Source organism: Peromyscus californicus, unplaced genomic scaffold, assembly GCF_007827085.1.
Source record: "Peromyscus californicus insignis strain IS unplaced genomic scaffold, ASM782708v3 Scaffold_6__1_contigs__length_162567912, whole genome shotgun sequence".
Taxonomy (NCBI): domain Eukaryota; kingdom Metazoa; phylum Chordata; class Mammalia; order Rodentia; family Cricetidae; genus Peromyscus; species Peromyscus californicus.
In genome coordinates this window covers 38,057,696-38,076,725 of record NW_026294584.1, presented here as the reverse complement: position 1 = coordinate 38,076,725, position 19,030 = coordinate 38,057,696, and the positions used below count along the sequence as shown (strand labels likewise).

The window sequence follows — 19,030 nt, the reverse complement described above, 5'->3', positions numbered from 1 at the left end:
AGAGAAAGAGAGAGAGAGAGAGAGAGAGAGAGAGAGAGAGAGAGAGAGAGAGAGAGAGAGAGACGGAGGGAGGGAGGGAGGGACGAAGGGACGGAGGGACGGAGGGACGGAGGGAGGGGGTTGCACACCTCGTGGGAGTAAAAGCCGAAGAGAGAGAAGAAGGGGAGGAGTTTTTCCTTAAAACGAAGCTTTTACATCAGGACGCAAGGCGGTGCCAAGGGGCGGGATTTCAAGGGGACGGATCAGAATATTAGCAGTAGTAATGGCATTTGTAGTAGTAGTAATAGTAGTAGTAGTAGTAGTAGTAGTAGTAGTAGTAGTAGTAGTAGTAGTAACGTTTAAATCAGAGAGAACTTCCTTTTGGGACTCTACTTGCTTCCAAAAATTTTCAGTTTGATTATGTGCTACTTAACATGAATGACTCTATTTTAATTCTAATCTGTCGCAGCCTAGTGCAGAAACACATAAAGCGTGGTCTCCCGTATTTGTTAGACATGGCCTTCCCCTTTGGATAGGTTATCAACTGGATGAAAGTATGACCCAAGATTAAGGCTTAACACTACTCTTCGTTCTTCTCATTTTGAGTTTCCAGTCTAACATGTCACTCGTGGGTCTATAGTTTCTCACAGTAATTTATGTTTTTGATGTTAGCGTTTTGAAAAAATATTCAAGGCTTACTTTAAGTAAACAATCCAAAATCAGCCAGTGTAGAAGGAGGTGAAAAATTAAAGCCAAAATAAGAAAAAAAAAAATCATTCCATTTCTATCTTTGAGTTTTTGTCATTACAGTCAGAGAGATCACATGATGTTCAATACAGGGCTGCATGCAAACACAACACTGATTTTGAGCCAATAAAAAATGAGAGAAACATTGTTATAATTGTGATTAAATCTAATACTGAGAGTTTGGACTATGCTCCTTACCCATGGTCCCCAATTGAACTAGACTTGAATTCATCGAAGAATGGACCCAACAACCTCCCATTCATTTAACTAAATATACTCTATTTTATTTTGCAACTGAGCCCCTAATTTAAACTTAATATAGTTATCCCTGTAAAGGAAGAGGCAGCGGCCACTGTTCAGATGTTTTTTGGTCCAGGCAGAGTGCGGGCTATCAAAAGCGGGACTTTTTAATCCATTTCCACCTGTGAAATTCTTTTGTGACCCAGGGTATGCATGTATATAAACCAGATATCTAGTGACCATGAATCATATGGAAATTTGTTTTGAAAATAATTTTCACTAACATATAATTATTAAAGATGAAATCATACTTATGAGAATATTCTCATTTACTTTTATATAGAGAGTTAAATCTTGGGTAAATATTTGATACTGTAAGGCAGACTATCTTCAAGTTTTTTGTAACTGATATTTTGATTTTATAATCAATACTGGGACCCATAAATACATAGAACAAAATGCAGAAGTATGTTTTTAGACATTTCAAAAGTTTTTGAAAATTCTATCCTAATCTCAAGCCCAAATTAATTTGATGATTTTTATTTGTTTTGCTTTATGGAACTCAAACCAGCAGTTCTAACACCAACTCTAACATCAACTTTTTTTTTTTTTTTTTTTTTTGGTTTTTTGAGACAGGGTTTCTCCATGTAGTTTTGGTGCCTATCCTGGATCTCACTCTGTAGACCAGGCTGACCTCGAACTCACAAAGATCTGCCTGCCTCTGCCTCTCAAGTGCTGGGATTAAAGGCCTGCGCCACCGCCACCCAGCCAAACACCAACTTTTAAAATGAAACATTCTAACCCATCACAGTCCAAAGATATACTAATTACATGCTAAGGAATGAGGGCAGGACAACATTAAAAGTCTTATTTTTCCATAGCTAAGTGCAAGAACAACCTTTCATATACAGAAAAACACACTGTTATTAACAGCATGCAAAGTCTCCAGTATGTCAAGGCATTTCAGGTAGCATGTGTCAACGCTGTGTGACGTGATGGCAAGCAGAGTGACAAGTGCATGTTACGTGTCCAGAGCAAAGGCTGCAGAGATGTTGCATTGCCAGAAATAACTTGGATTTATTTCATGTCTGAGTTTGAATTTATTTTGGCTGTGGCATGTTTCAGAAACCTTTCAATTGTGCCCTACCCCCATGCAGTTAGGTAGCCCCAGATGGGTCGTGATCCACAATTGAAATGCTTCATCTAAAGCAGGGAGTGACAATGGCTCGTTGCCTGCAGATGCGACTGACTGTGAAATTCTGTAACTGAGGCGACGAGCAAGGCATCAGCAAAGCGAAGTGAGCAAGTGAAAAGGTCTCATCTGATAGGGAGTCTCGGCTGTGTGTGGCTTTAGGAAAAGTTGCTCACACCGTGAATTCAGAAACTTCACATCCCAAGTTAACAGAATGAATGTCATTGGTGTCAACATAAATAACAACTGAGACTTATTTTAAAGTAAATATATTTGTATATAGAATACAATTAAAGTGAGAATGTCCATTTCATAGTAAATAAGGAGTATTCCCAAAGGTATTGAGATATGGAGATACCAAAGGCAGAAATGGATAGGGTCACACAAGCTGTTTCGAAAAGATCTTTGGCAAAGGTGTCACCAGTCTGAAAGTAAACAGACAGTTGTTGGGCAGATATTCTTGCGTATTATTTGTTATGGTTACATTGGCCTTTGTACCAGGATATGATTCTAGAATAGTCTTTTGTGAGCCCTTCCTTCAAAACCTGGAAGCTTTTATATTCCTTTGCTATGGTTGACACAAGTCACTTCATTTTCATATTTCAATGCAAACAACCTTTGCATTGTTTAGTGAATGGGCCATTTTATTGAACTCTGTAGAGCCTGTGCACCTGCCTTGAGATTTATCCCTTGAAATTTATATGAAGTTGCCCAGCTTTGGCTTGTATGGCTTCAGAAAGAGTGCAATTAGTCCTCAAGCATACTTGGAGAGATGAAAGATGAAAATAATGAATTAGAGAGAGCCAGAAGAGTTTAGAATCCTGTTCAGTGTATGGGTAGGTCATAAAACTAAAAAACACTCACCAAAACTACAATCTAATAAACCACAGCTTAAATTTTAAAAAATATTTACCATAAATCTAGAAAATCTTACAACAATTAGCAACACTTCACATAAAGAAAATTTGTGAAAGGGACTAGGGATTTAACTCAACTGTAGAAGATTCACTAATCATAAACAAAGACCTGGATGTGATCCAGAGCACAAAAAGGCAAGCAACAGCAACCACGAACAACCTACAGAAACCCATAACTCTTCCTTGTCAGTTCTTCTAGCACTCTTTCATTCTTTCTCTTTATTAGAGTCTGCAAAAATTCTTAACCCATTCTAGGTTACTAGAAACCTACGACTGTTAGGGTCCTTTCATCCCTTTCATAAACCTCCTTTAAGACACCATAGTTTGTGATAATAATGTTTCCAGAAACTTCCAAAAAGGCACTAAAAGAAAGGAATTTAACTGTGGAGAAGACTTAACACAGCCATGGTTAAAAATCAAAGAGTTTTTTTTTTATTTCTATGGCACATAAAATTTAACAAGTAGAATTATGATGAGTCATATTATGCCAAGATATCTCAATTTTCTAGGGATCTCATGAAAATTTTGGGCCCTACATTAATGACATATCTATACAAACATATTAAAGACAAAATTTCAATATAATGTCTTTTGGTGATCTTTTCTATGTAGGACTCTCTGAAGTCCTAAACTTCTTTGAAGTTCAGAAGGATTTCTATTTAGAATTCCGTTTTGGAAGGCTTGTTCAATCTGTCAAAATAAGACCACAGACTACAATGAAATAAAACCCAATATTTAAGAGGAAAAGCCCAGAGAAGTCTGTGGGAGAACAGCTCCCACATTTATTTACCCCAGGGACTCTTGAGGAGCAAGGGATAAGAGACTCAGATAGAAGTATAGAGGGGAGAGAAACAGAGAGAAACACAGGATAGCCTTGAGTGGGCCTGGATCCTTATCCACAGGCCCAGGATTTTATTCAAAAGGTCTGTTTATAACAATGCCAAGGGGTGGAGCAAAAGACCTCCCCCTTGCTGGATACAGCCAAGTGCAGACCCTTCCAAACACCTGGTACTCAGGCCCGTGGTCCAATCATCCTCTTATGCAGTCCTGCTGCCATTAGGAAACCTCGGTGGGTTTCAAAGGAAGTCATATAGTTATGGAAAAATAAACCCTCTCTTTTAATGAGAAAGGTAAGTTTTCTTAAGTAAGAAAGCATAAGATAAGAGCATAAAACACAGAAAAAGAACATTCATAAACACAGAAAGAAGCTATACAAACCAACTATTCAGAAATGTGTTTTTTAATAGAAGGAACTGAAAAACATTTTATTAAGACCAAATCAATGATTTTCCAGGAAAATGTTAGCATCATTCCAACACAGGATAAAACTCTATGTATCGTTTGACTTCCAATGTCAAGACTCAACTTTTACTGAAAAAAGAAAAAGAAAAAAATCCATTTATTTCCTTCTAATAATAGGCAAGTCAGTTACAAGGTTAATAATTTATAAGAATCATTCTCTGCAGATTACTCACAATGCTTCACAGCCTTCAATCCCCATCCATGTGATTTCCTTCTCAGACCACATGGGAACATGTGATTCAGTCTATCTTAGAGCAAAACCCCTTTCTTTTTCCCACAACAAAATATATCTATCCTAATATTCATAAACTTCCATAAAACATGCTTTGCTTTCCTTACATGACATTTCCTTTGTTTCTCGTTTAATTACTATATATTAATAGCAATTTTAACCCTAAGCAGTTGTGCCCTACCATTGTGTGGACAACACTTCTAGACATAAAGTTTTTAACACATGAAACTTTTCACACTTATTAACAGACCTAAATGCATTTAGCTTTTCAATATCATATTGAGATGCTGAAGCAGGTAAAACTTACGATCAATGATTAATGTTTTAGTACTTTTAACTAATTCCTTAACTTTTCATTAAGGTTCTAAGTTATCAAAAAGGTTTATAAACTTTGAAGTGTTCATTATCCTTACCTATTTATTTACATTTCATTATTTTACTTATTTTTAGTAATTATCTTGAATTAATGAAAAGCACAGCTAGCTATGATGAATTACATTTTGTAAAAGCAAAGTAAAATTCATAAATCTATTAGACCTCTGAGATGTCTTATGGTGATCTTCCCTAAGGTCCCTCCAGATTCACCTGGGTCTCCGCACCCACACAGTACCCGAGACAAAGAACATGCCTTGTCTTCTTCCTTGACTTTAGTACCAGGTGTGGCTCTCAGGGCAGGGCACAGAGGACAGTATCAAATTAAAAGGAAATGTTTTATTATTAAAGCAACAATGACGGAGATGTGAGCAATGGAGCCATAAGGCTGGGATGTGGCTCAGTGGTCGTGTTTGCCCAATATGCTTGAATCCCTGAGTTGGGTCCCCAGGACAGAAGAGAAGGAAGAGGAGGAAGAGGAAAGAAAGGAAGAGGGAAGAATAAAAGAGAGAGAGAGGGAGGGAGGGAGAAAGGAAGGAAGGAAGGAAGGAAGGAAGGAAGGAAGGAAGGAAGGAAGGAAGGAAGGAAGAAAGAAAGTCAAAGTCAGGAGGCTGAGCAGGAGTCACACATGTGGTTGGCTGAGACTCAGCTACTTGTTACAAGAGTAATTCACAATATATTTATGTCAGATTAGGTTACGATTTACTATGGATAAGGAAACCTATGTTATGTACAAAGGTAGGTGCAAGCCAAATGTTACTCATCATGTCTTAGCCTGTTCAACTTCCTTTGGACTTTCTTCAGCTCTTTGTTCTCCAAGCACTTTCCTTCAGATCTTCCAAAGTGCACAGAAGTCTTGCCTGGTGATCTGAAAGACCACAACAGCCTTGAACCTGTGGCCACTAGGAACAAATCACCAGAGATCACAATCCTCTGAAGTACCAGGGCCTTCTATTCATTCTCATATTACTTTCTAGTCACACTGGCTAATCTAGTTGCAGTGTTTCTATCATTTTATAGCCAAGCTGACCAGTCTCATAAGGTACTGGCCTCACATAATCTATTATACCTGTACAGACATGTTTACTCAGACACTTTCTTAATCCTTGAAGTCAAAGAAGCCTGTACCATATACCAAAGAGCAATACATTGAAGCATTTGTTGTTATTATTATTACTATTAAAATATTATTAAAATTTCTTCTCTCATGTAATATATCTCCACCACAGTTTCCCCTCCCTCTACTCCTCCCAGACCCCCACCACCTCCCCTCTACCCCGGATCCACTCCTCCTCCATCTCCCATCAGAAAAGAGCAGGCCTCTAAGAGACAACAACCAAACACAGCAAAACAAAATATATTCAGACAAGGCAAAAGCCTCACACTGAAGCTGGACAAGGCGACTGAACAAGGGGGAAGAGTCCCAAGAGCAGCTAAAAGAGTCAGAGACATATTCACTCCCACTGTTAGGAGTCCCTCAAAAAACACCAAGCTAACAGCTGCAGCATATATGCCAAGGACCTGGTGCAGCCCCAGGTAGGCCCGTGCTCTGCTTCAGTTTCTGTGAGCCAGTGTGAGCCCTGCTTATTTGATTTAGTGGACTGTGTTCTTCTGGTGCCCTCTATCCTTTCTGACTCCTACAGTCTTCCCTCTCCCTCTTCTGGAAGATTCTCCAAACAGGAGGGACACAATGGAGGCCTCCAAGTTAGTCTCTCTCTCTCTCTCTCTCTCTCTCTCTCTCTCTCTCTCTCTCTCTCTCTCTCTCTCTCTCTCTCTCTCTTTTCTATGTCTGGCCATGAGTCTCTGCACCCACTTCCATCTGCTGCTGGAGGAAGCCCCTCTGATGGTGATTGGACAAGGCACCAACCTGCAAATATTGCAGAAGATCATTAGGAATCATTTCATATTTTTTTTAGACCAGTTGTATTTGGTTCTACCCTAGGTCTCTGGTTCCTGGCCGTCCAAGCAGTATCAGGCATGGGCTCCCTCTCGAGGAGTAGGCCCCTTGAAGCATTCTTTGAGCAGCTGTCCTTACATCCAAGCAACCTCAAGCAGATGCTATTTCATTGCAGCTTTCTGATTCTTCCATTGAATTCCCCTTACAACCATGTCACCATCTCCAAAGAACATGTTGAGTTTACAAATTTATTTTGTCAGCTTTGGCTCCTGGCATGGGGAAAGACAACACACACACACACACACACACACACACACACACACACACACACACACACACGTACACACAGTGCTTTGAAGCATTTTACATTCATAGAGATACTGATGTGAGGATTTTAATTCTAAAATGTTCATGGGTCATTAAACCCATTCTGTAGTTTTAAAATAAATGTTTGGCAGATATAGTGATGAGGTGTTTAAAACAACAAAGAAGAATTAGAAGATAAGGCAGAAACAGAAGCTGGCATTATTACTGTGGTAATGTGTGTAATCCACACATCTGGGAGACTGCTCCCCAGTGTGAGTGGATTACAAGGTGATGGAAACGGTGAGAGAAGAACATTCTGAAAGCTGAGCATCTCATCAGAAGACCCTCAGGAGACACCAATGCTGCTCTTCTCAGTTGGGTTTTCCTTAAAAGAGTAATTATTATAAGGAAGTCTGACCCATCAGTCCCTCTGGCTTCTTGTCTCACTACCCAATCTCCTCTGTGCCCACCCCCACCATTGTCATGTTCTCTGCCATGAGGCATTGACAGGGCCCAGCAAAATCCAGTGCCATCCTCGAGACCTGTGAATTACATAAACTTCTTTTCTTTAAAACTGTCCAGCCTCGGATATTCTGTTTAAGTGGAATAATGCCCTGAGCTGATTCTTCACAACTTGTTTTTAAGGAGGCACTGAATTAAAAGAACTAAAAGCAGTCTAATTTTAATTTCCTTGTGTCTTATACTTATTGGCTTCTTTTTCAGTTTCTAAGGTATTATAATGGAGACTGCAACAAAACTATGAAAGAAACATGGGGAAGCAGACATCAACTGTGCTTATACTTTGACTTCGCATCTGCTTATCTTTGTGTTGTATCACTTTAAGGAAAATGGGAACTTTTCAGGGAGAGGCCCAGAATAATAAGATTTCCAGAATTCTCTCTCACTTGATAGAATGTCACACTTGACAATAGTGAGCTCCCAACTTTTTACTCTATACCTTCCATTAAAAATTTAGCATAAACTATACATACACATAAGCATGTAAAGTTTACATATACCTTACATACTAATATTTTACTGAACACATATAGCATGCGAAAATAGAATTTTTTTTTTAATGGCAGAATCAGAATATCAGAAAGAGGAGTAATGACACATGACATTAATCTCAGCACTTCGGAGGCTGACACAAGATTACAAGATCAAGGTCAGACCCTGTCTCTAAAGCATGTATACACTCTTAGAAGCTCAGTCCTTTAATACAAAAGACTTCCCTACATACTTTGCCAGTTTTCTCTGCATTCTTTGGAACCGTGACAACAGAAGACATATATACCTCTGAAGTTTGATTTACTGTTTTAAAGCAGTCGAAGTTTAACCTACCCCAGCTGAATGGGTGAGTGTGTACTGTAGTTATGATGGAGTGCTTTTTCTTGACTGAAGAATAATGGTCCAGTGAAAGAGAAGTTGTTTGGAGGTCAAACAAAATAAGTCAAAAGCAGTTTTCCCTTTGTGTGGCGTACTAGGCCATCACAATATTTATTATTAATATTTATCATAAGTATAATGGACTGTTTCGCATCACTTCAAGTCTTTCTCTTTGGTTTTTGTTGTTGTTGTTGTTGCTTTTGTTGTGTTTTGCTTGTTTCTGTTTTTGCTTTTCAGGGGAGGAGTTCTCACTCTGTAGTCCCAGCTGGCATGAACTCCCTCAGCTTCCTGGCTGCTGGGACTACATGTGTGCCCCATCAAGCCTGGCAGGTTCTTTCCTATCGTTCCAACCAGATTATTCATCTTTTAAAGAGAACGTGCATCTTACCGCACTTTTCCTCTTCCTCTGGGTGTTCAGGAATTTGGGTACCTAGCCCTGTTCCAGTTCCACGGCAGCGCTGAGTCTGCTACCTGACACTTTTGTCCTTAGTGTGACGACTTCAAAGTCAGCAGAAGAAACAACTTGCTGGTATAGCTGAGAGAAAACGCCTTCCTTTAACTTCAGACTCGGGCTGGTTGTCATCAGGAGAGCGGTGTTTGTTTTCGTCTTGCTCTCTTAGCTGACTCAACAACAACATGGCTACCGTGGACAGTAGCTTAAATGGTTTAATGAATAAGGGGGGAAGAAGGCTCAGGGTTGCTCCAGAAATAGAACTACCAGAGAATGTTGGTTCTCCAGAAGAAAAATACCTCCATAAAGCTTTGTATCCAGGGAAGATTTGAACTCCTGACAGAGTGAAATTATTCTCTAGTGCCTGCTTAGACATGAACTGGGAGAGGGGATCGTTAATGATATAATTTATTTCAAAGATCCCTCCACCCTCTCTACCAGAGAGGAGACAGAGAGGGGAGGGAGGAGGAGAGAAGAGGGAGAGGAAACGGGGAGGGGGGTGAGGGAGGCTAGGAGGCCTGAAGGTGGAAGCAGGAAGTGGGGGAGGGGGGGCAAAAGACAGAAAAAGCAGAAGCTTGGCGCTCTATTTCACTTTGTGTTTCTGAGATGACCTAGTTCTTCACGAAGAAAAAACCAGCCCTAGTCTGTGCCAGGAGCAGCAAGCACACTGTCCTCTGGAGGGGACTCCCGTCAGGACGGGCCTTACGTCTTTTTTTTTTTTAAATTCTGCTGGGCTTGTCTCTGAGTAAACTAACTTAGGCAAAGACTGATAAAGAGGATCCGGCCTGGCTGGGGCAGCACTCAGATGCCGGCTGCTCCGGGCAGGCAGGCGTGGAGTCTCCAGTTAACACTCTGTGACTGGGACACAGCTGGCTTTGCATAAGGACATTAAATATACAGTACCACAGTTTGGTCCTGGGCCCGGCCTCCGGCTGGTGGCACCTGGCCATTTGTCTCCGCCAGCCAAGGCCTGGCCCTGGCTTCCACGATACCGGGAATGCCCCACAGTTCGTCTTCACACCTGTTAGGGGGTTCTCCACTCCCGCCACCCACGCAGCGGGAGCCCTCCCCCCCCCCCCCCCCCCGCAGCACTCGCCCGGGGCCTGCAGAGATGGCCAGAGGGGACCCGGCCGGCGGCGCGCAGGGCCTTTCGGAGCCGACCCCTGTAAGCCCTGGCGCGGGAGGCTGGGCGGGGCGGGGGCCCTGGAAGGCGGGAGAGGTCGAGCCGGGCGGAGACGGGTATGGGAAGGGCCGGGGGAAGGGCCGTCTCCGCTCGCGTAACGCTCCCGGAGCCTGCGGCAGAGGCGGCGGGGCTGAGCCGTGGAGGGGATGGGGCTGCCACCAGCCTCGGCTCTCTTCCCTGCAGCCCCGGCATCACCTCCCCTCGCCCGGCCGGGCCATTCCTTAGGCCGCACAGGGTGATCGCCGGAGCGGGCGGGCGGCACCTCGCCCTGGACTGGAGAGGAGGGCGCGGCGGGGCCACGGCACGGGGACTCCTAGTGGCCCGGGCGACCGGCGCGTCCCCCAAGCGCCCGGAGACCTTGATCCGGACAGAGCTACGTGCGCGCCCCCCGGGGGCGGCCGGCGGCCGGGAGGAGGTGCGGGGCTCGGCCACTCGGCCCCGGACACCTGAGTAGCCCATGGCGGGCAGCGACGTGGCGTGTGAGGGGCCCACGCGGAGGGGAGGCGCGACCCGGAGACCCGGGGCTCCCGGCGGGCTGCGCAGCCAGGCAGCGGCCAGCAGCTCTGAGCCGCTGTCCGCTGCTGAAGCTCCGGCCGAGCGCGGCGCGCTGCCCGCCTGGATGCGCCTGTACTTCTACGGGATGCACGGCATCACCCTGGACGTGCTGGTGTCCTCCGCCAGGCGCTTCGCCCGCAGCCTGGACCTGCGGATGCTGGGCTTCTCATCGCCCTACCGCTGCCTCCTGCACTCGCTCACCCACTTCGCCCTGGAGCAGCTCTACCTGCAGCGGCCGCGCTGCCCCAGCGCCTTCCTCTTCAATTTCCTGCTCTACCCCTGGGCGCACGTGGGGCTGCAGACCCTGGCGGGCCAGGCGATGCTGCTCAGCCTGGGCGGCGGGCCGGGGGGGCGCGGCGGCGGCGCCCGGGGCGCTCGACCTGGCGCTGCAGTACGTACTGGCGCTCTACCACGGCCAAGTGTTCCTGAAGCGCTTCCTGCGTTTGCGGTACCCGCGGCAGCGCCAGCAGCAGACCAGGGACACGCTACCGGCAGCCCCGGACGCCCGAGTCCTTTTGGAGGCTGGTGGCCGGCGACAAGGACCCCGCGGCCCCAAGGGCGCCGAAGGGGCCCCTAGCCAAGGACTGCCAGACTTCCTCCGCTTCCTTTTCTTCGGAATGCACGGCTTTCTGGATGAGATCTTCTTCACCTTCTTCTTCAATGTGCTGGGGCAGGGGGACGGGGCCAGCGGTGGACACACGTCGCTCTGGTCCTTCTTCATGTATGGCAGTTGTAGTTTTGTGGTGGAGAAACTCTACTTCCATCTTCATTACAGCCGTGGCTGGGGCACCTGGAAGCGGGTGCCCATCTATGTGATCTTTATCTATGCCTGGGAGTTGTCCTGGGGTCTGGGGCTTCGCATGTGTGGGGCCTGTTCCTGGGACTATTCTCACTATCCACTCAATTTCATGGGCCTCATCACTCTGATGTATTTACCTGGTTGGCTGTTCCTTAGTGTGTACCAGGACCTACTGTCCAACGTGTTGTGGCGGGTGCAGTACGTCCCAACAAGCTAAGATTGGGAGAAAAAAAAAAGAAGAAGAAGAAAAGAAAGGAAGAAAGGAACATGACGATTGGATGCAATTTATTTTTACACATTTAAAACGAGGTGGTTTTCAGTCTTTTAATTTTTATACACTTTACTAAACTCTTCCAACTTGTTTTACTTGACGTTTTAGTTTTCCAGACTGCTTGGAATCGATATGTAAAGTTCAATACATTGAAGTGTTACTCAAAACTAACTCAAAATATTTAACTCATCAATAATTTAAACCTTTTCGAGGTCAGACAGCTAAACCACTCTACCTTAACATCAGAAACCGGTAATATTCACTGAACCTCAAAGCGTGATAAGTACTTACTTTTCTGTTCTTCTATGAAAGTTTTCAGATCAGAGAACAATGGTTTTTACAAGTTCCTGATTTAATGAGCTGTTTACTTTCTTTTTAATTATTGCAATTTCATTTTACTTTCTTGCCATGTTTACCAATGGCCGCTGAAACTCCATGTCTCGTATGTCCTTCAGAAACTTCAAACCACAGCTCTTAAAGTGCCTCTGTCTAGTATACAAGTGAGAGGAAGCTGGCAAGTGTGAAAATATCCCGTGAACACATTTTGACGTGAGACGTCCTTGCTGTCGACTCCGACAGGTGACACTGTGTTAAGACATTTGGTCACCATCTTGGGAATGATTGCTTTCCAGTGTTGGCTAGCCTTAAACACTACTGTGTTAACGTCAATCAGAACATGTGTGATCTAAACTTTTGTAACTGTGTGCGCAATAACCTAAATGTTTACCCTCTATGTCCCAGGGCCAAGTGAAATTCTACCACCTTCCATGGGGTCCTAACACTCAGTACCGTTTTTTCTACGCAGAGCTTCAGATATAGAAACAGTACCGTGGAATAAAATGACTCTCAATTCTCCCTCTAATTTCATTAGGCCTACTTGTTTTTCTATTTGCTGGTGTGTTTTCACCATATCTCTCCCAGTTCTCCCTTACTTTCTTTCCCCTTTCAGGCCCAGATCTGGGGTCAGGCCCGACATGGTAACGCACCTTATAAGTGCATGATAGCTTTTTGACAGCTTATGATTAATTAATGCCTAAAAGCTCCAGAGTTAAATGAGATGATGGAAGCCATTCTAAGAAATTATATCTAATTGATTAATAATGCACTCTGAGGGCGTTTGCTGTTTTATTGTACTTAGAAGAGTGAGGCGAATGGAGTGTGGCTCAGCCAGGGATGACTAACAACCTCTCAGCTTTCAGTACAAAGATAATTAGGAAAACTTAGACTGTGTACTAATGAGTCTGAATTGTCCAATTGCCTGTGCTGTAAAAAGGGATGTTTTCTATTAAAAAAAAAAAAACAGTTTGCTAGGAGAACTGAAGAGAATGTGTATTTAGATTTGACATCAGGCATGGTTCTAATCGTGCTATATCAATCCATCCTCTGAGGTTATGAGCTAAATTATAAGTAATGTCATATAGTCAACCCCACCTGTAAAATGGATGAGGACAAACTAATCATTCTCATCACTCAGAGCTTAAAAGTCAGCTCAATGTTTGTCAGAGGTTTCTCTTAAATTCTTTATGACACTGTACCGGGTCAAAGATTTCTGAAAATGCTGGAGGGGAAAATATGGAAGTAGACACAGCAGAGTTAGAAAGACGCAGGACAAGGGATTTGGAATTCAAATGTGGCACATGCACAGGAATCTGAGTTAAGTATGGCACCACTGAACACCCCACATTCCTGTGAATGTGAGTCAGCTCCATGGCTGTTGAAATTGTCCCCACTCACCTCCAGCCTATGCATCTCTCAGAGCCACTGAGGAGTCTACTAACTGTCTCCGAGTCAGAAATCCCCCACTTAGGAACACAAGCCGTTTTATTTTCCTTTTAATACTATGATCGTCAAGGGGATAGAGTAAGGTTTTCACTCATTAGACTTACTCAAGAAATAGTTACCCAGCCTCCAGTAATCAGTAGGCACTTCCTACGATTGTGTATACATGATAATGAACCAATAGACAGATGTCTGTCTTTATAAAGCTGGAAATTGACTGTTTGGATGTTGTGAAATTATACTCCTTTTGTTGTTTGCTTGGTTTTTTCAAGACCGCTGTTTCAGTAACAAGTAATGAGCAGCAGGATCTAGAATCTCATCAGTCCTATCTTTGAAACATAGCAATCCATCATTCCTAAAAAAATATCCAAACTAACAGTCCCCATGCTAGTTCTCCAAATTGCTAGCTGTGTATACAGGAAGTGATCAGCCTGGCTGGTAACTCAGTGTATTGTCTTAGGGCTTCTCGTTTTGCATTTGTTCCACCTCTTAAAGGAGGCATTTTGCTGTGATCTTTGACCCTTCACGATAAGAGAACCATCAAATCATTGTTATTATTAGTAGTTTAGAGGCAGAAATGCTAAGTCAGTATGATAGTTAATATTTAAATAGCATTTGCTCTCTGAAAAACTTCTCTAAAGTGTGTATGTATTATATAGATATCAAATTAACAACACATTCTTACATACTATGCCTTAAGTGAATATGCATACAGTATATATTTTAAGTACATATTTATATGTGTGTATATATTCACTTAATCTTGCAACAACCCTGCTTTTATAGATGAAGGCAATAAAACTGAAGCCCAAATGGATTGAGTAACTACCCAAGCTACACAGCTTTTAAGCATTTATATGTAAGTTAGTGGATGCTGGACTCCAGTCAGTTCCCAACAGCAGCTTGATTGTGCCTGTCTACTGGCCTCAGTGATTTGGATCATGTCTGGACTGTTCTTCCCTATGATGTTAGAGATGCACAGACAGCTGTTGTTTGCAAAAGACTCCTGTTGCTTTTTTGTTATGTGGTGCATAGCAAATGAATTAATATCAGGATATATAACTGACAATCAGCCTTCTTTCACTCCATAGATAATGCCTTTATATTTAAGCAGTGCTCTGAATGGAAGTTCCTCCTATAAACCAAAATAATTTGCAACATAAAAATGTAAGGATAATATACCAAGATGCAAGGTAGGCCATTATCACAAGCTATGAATATACATATAATTAATCACTGCTATACATTAAATATTGTTCTTAGAGCAGATATCATTGTAAGAACTAACCACCCCAAAAGTGAGAAAGTTTGTAGCCAGGTGTGTTGGCACCCAACTGCAATGCCAATACTGAAGATGCTAAGGCAGAAAGATTGCAAATTTGAGATCACCCTAGGGCACATAATGATATCTTGTCTTTAAAAAAAAAACCCTCTATTTTTGCAAAGACATTGATCCTGAGTTCTACTGAAGAAAAACATTCTTAGTAGAAAAATATAAAAGTAGCAAGTGTGCTTAACATATACAATGCTGGGATTTTTTTTTAGAAGTACTTGAAATTTTAAGTAAATTCTGTGAATCTAAAGAGAAATATAAACTCTTGAATTTTCATGTTAACAATGAATATAGAAGTCCAGATATCAAAGAAAAGCTCCAATAAAGTTGCTAACCTATTGAGTTATTTCAAACATTCCCATGATTTGGTGTACTTGATTATTTTGTGTTCTGTTAATTGACAGTTCATACTTCAACCAAGCAACACACAACAGTTTAGAAACATATGACCTGTTTTGTTGTTTGAGAAACATACTTAATTGGATAATCCTTTCTTCTGACACATATTTTAAAAAATAATTTTCATTGTTTTGAAATAGTCTCTGTCAGTTTGGCAGACCTGGTTCTCTTTAAGAAAGATATTGAAAGAGTTTGGTGGACAGGTTGGGCTTACCTTCCATTTTGAAGGTTCATAAAACATCTATATATCTGAACACAGGGAGAACTCATGACACACTTTGTAGTAAGCCATTGTACTGAAATATCTGACACTGTAATAAAGGCAGTGTTTCCATACATTAAAAGGCATTGCAACTCTTTACCATTTCAATTAATTTTGAATACACTAACTCTAACAGTGCTTACTAGAGCTAACTCCTTTACCAAAGGAAAGTTAAAAAACAAAACATCATCCATCAAATGCATCATCCCCTCACCTCCCTTCATCAAACACAAACACGTATTCCGTGGTACTATGAGAGGTGGCAGTTAAGGATGGTTCTATTGTGCTGCCAGGACTTTTTTTTTTTTCTACTCGTAGAGTTGGTAGCAGAGGAAGGAACAAAAGTAGCAATTGTCTCTGTGTCTAATGAACCCATTCATTAGACTTGGCCTCATTCTCGTTTTTCACACTGCTGCAGCAAGCCATCACACAGGCAGTTGATTCCAGTCACAAGCAACCCAGATTGCAAAACGCTCTGTGGTGTGTGAAGAGAAAGCTTTCTGGTGAAAACACTTTCTCAGAATGTAGAAAAAAATGCAAATATGGATATTTCTCTTAATTTTAAAATGAACTTTTTAAGATTACCAGACAGGGAGGGGAGTAGGAATGACTTGTCCATATACAGAACTGGTTAATTTTCTTTGTACCTTTGAAGTTTCCCAAGACGTAAAACTTCTCGTGAAACAATTTTCCCAGCTGGAAATTAACGTATGTCTACTATGATTAAGGATATTTAAACTTTGCAAGAAACTATGCCACTTAAAGCATTGGGCCTTTCACCCACAGCAGGAGTAAGGCCCTCTGAGGGATGATTCCTTGATTCTATTTAGACTGAATGTTCTAGTTTTCATTGTATTTTGTCACAAAGACTAAGTAGAAGGATGATGGGAGAAATCCACAGAGTCTGTTTAATGAACAAGGGAATTTATTAGGGGGTAACTCATTATAGCACAGGTATTTATTGTAGGGTCCAGGAAAGCTGAACTATGTCCCATGCTGATCTTCCAAGATCTGCCTGGTTAGTCCCAGCATCCAAAACCATGAGGGATTGAAGAGAATACCGCCTATATGCATCCCAGGTCTTAAGGGTCCCCCAACCCACCCCAGCGGCCATGCCCCAGGGGCATGTACTTCAAGGTCATAGGCAGGTGTAACAGTTACCTGTTGTTACCTCACTAGGGGGTGGTGCTTCAAGGTCATAGCTAGAACAGCTATCCACTACAGAAAGGAACACTGTCACCAACAGAATCACCAAGTCCATTCTCAACCAGTAAAGGAATCAGGCTGCCAAAACATTAGGAGCCAATAGCTTGCCATTCATTCCATGGAGTTCTTTTGTTTTGTTTTGTTTTGTTTTTTATGAAATTCTTTCCCCTTCATTGAAAATTTCCATGCTTAATTTTCTTGCTATTCTTATGACTTTGCTATTTCAAAGGATGGAGGGCTTTTAGAATTATTATTATTATTTCAGAAATTAAAAACATCTTGGCTATAAGTATGGTAGTAGGTTAAATTCATGAACTCTGCATGAATCACTGAAGTCTTTACATGGTTAAAACTAGGGAAAGATTTGACTAGTTACTCTACTGGCCTACAGAATATCACCAGGTGAAATTGACTGTTAACTTACCAGTTGTACCAGAAAAATGAATTTAATAGACAGAGATATGGCTCAGTGAGTAAGAATGAGGACCTCAGTTTGGATCCCAGTATCCACATACAAATCTGGGTATGGCCATGTGCATCTATAAGCGTGCTGGGACTTGTTGAGCCACAAACCCAGCATCAGATTCAGTGATAGACCTTGTCTCACAGGAATTAGGTAGAAAATTATTGTCCTTGATGTCCTGCCCTTGCCTTCTCTCCAAAACCTACACTCCCACCTACACATGCACCCCTGTCCCAGCAAACACAGGGATCACGAGGCTAGAGATGTCAAAGAAACAAGTAGCTAGCCAAGTACTGTTGAAATATCAAAGGCCATCATGCCCATTTAAAAACTCGAGGAACCAGAGTAGTCAGAGACACCAAGAGAAGATGCCCACAGAATCAATTGACCGGGACTCATGGAGGCTTATACAGATCCGGGAACCTGTAGGGGTCTGACCTAAGTCCCCAGCATATATTTTTACGGCTGTGTAGCTTGATACTCTTGTGGGACTCCTAACAGTAGTAGTAGGAGCAGTCACTGACTCTTTTGCCTACTTATGGGACCCTTTCCTCCTACTGGATTGCCTCATCCATCCTTGATGTGATGGTATGTGCCTGGTCTTATTGTGACTTGTTACAATAAGATGATGTCCCTGGGAGGCCTACTCTTCTCTAAGGGTGGGGTGGATGTGGTCTGGGGGAAAGGAGAGGTGGGGAGGAAAGGCTGTGGAGAGGGAAGAGAGAAGAAACTGTGGTTAGGATGTAATATATGAGAGGAAAATAAAAATAATAAATTGTACTTGCTGTATTAAGAAAAATCTAGCTACAGATTTGATTACCTTATAATGTAGACATATGCTGTATGCAATATATTTTACCACATATCTTTAAATCCTATGGTGCTGATAAATAAACCTGTAGATTATGAAACCCTGAATTTCAAGTATTTTGAAAAACCACTCTCAGGAAAGAATAATAATGGGTTGATTGTGAAAAGTGGTCACAGCCTGTTTTTTTATACCCTCATTTTGGAGACAAACGTTGAATGAAATTTACTCTTGTACATTAATGATGAGAATTATTTTGTTTTTAAGTTTTTATTAGAGGCAATGAATGAACAAGAAGAAAAGTTAACTGAGTTTCTTGGAGTACAACAGAACAAGCATTCATATTTCAAGTTCGTAAAATGTAGAGTTTAAGAAAATCTGTCATTATACTTGCTCATCATGGTGATTTCCACAGCCAACAAATGAAACAGGAACACAGAAGAGTAATAGTAAGGATAAGGTGGTGTTTAAGAGTCTTGGAGACATGGATGTGTTATTTTTATGGTTAAACATATGCACAAAGATGAGTGATAGTCTAAATCCTTAAAACATAAAATTTACATTCTAACAAAATGTTACATTCACAAAACACTGCATACCCTGTTTTGTTGGATAACAAATAAACATTTTATTGTGTTACTATTGACCAGTGAAATTTTTCTAATTTTGTATAATAATCAGGTTACTGAGCCAAGCTGCAATAATTTAATAGTAGAACAGTTGAAGTTTTTTGGGAGTTCAGGCAAAGAAACCACAACTAAACCAAAGATCATAGAACTGTATATCTTGAGGAAACAAGAGATCATCTAGCTTGCCTGCCGATACCATAATTTTACCCAGATCTTCTGGACATATGGCCACCTGCCATCTTCTTGACCACAATCAATAATTGAGATCATCAAATCTACTAAGACCTTCATAGTCAAACCACCTACCCCCACCCCATGA

General features: G+C 41.9%; 1 protein-coding gene across 1 annotated transcript; it reads left to right on the top strand.

The window, feature by feature from the left end:
- The first annotated feature begins 10,664 nt into the window (after positions 1-10,664).
- Tmem229a (transmembrane protein 229A) lies at positions 10,665-18,728 on the top strand. Its single transcript, XM_052719842.1, is given in 2 exon segments — positions 10,665-11,108; positions 11,110-18,728. Coding segments are annotated over 2 exon segments (1,113 nt in total). The 3' UTR covers positions 11,779-18,728.
- Positions 18,729-19,030: the final 302 nt, after the last annotated feature.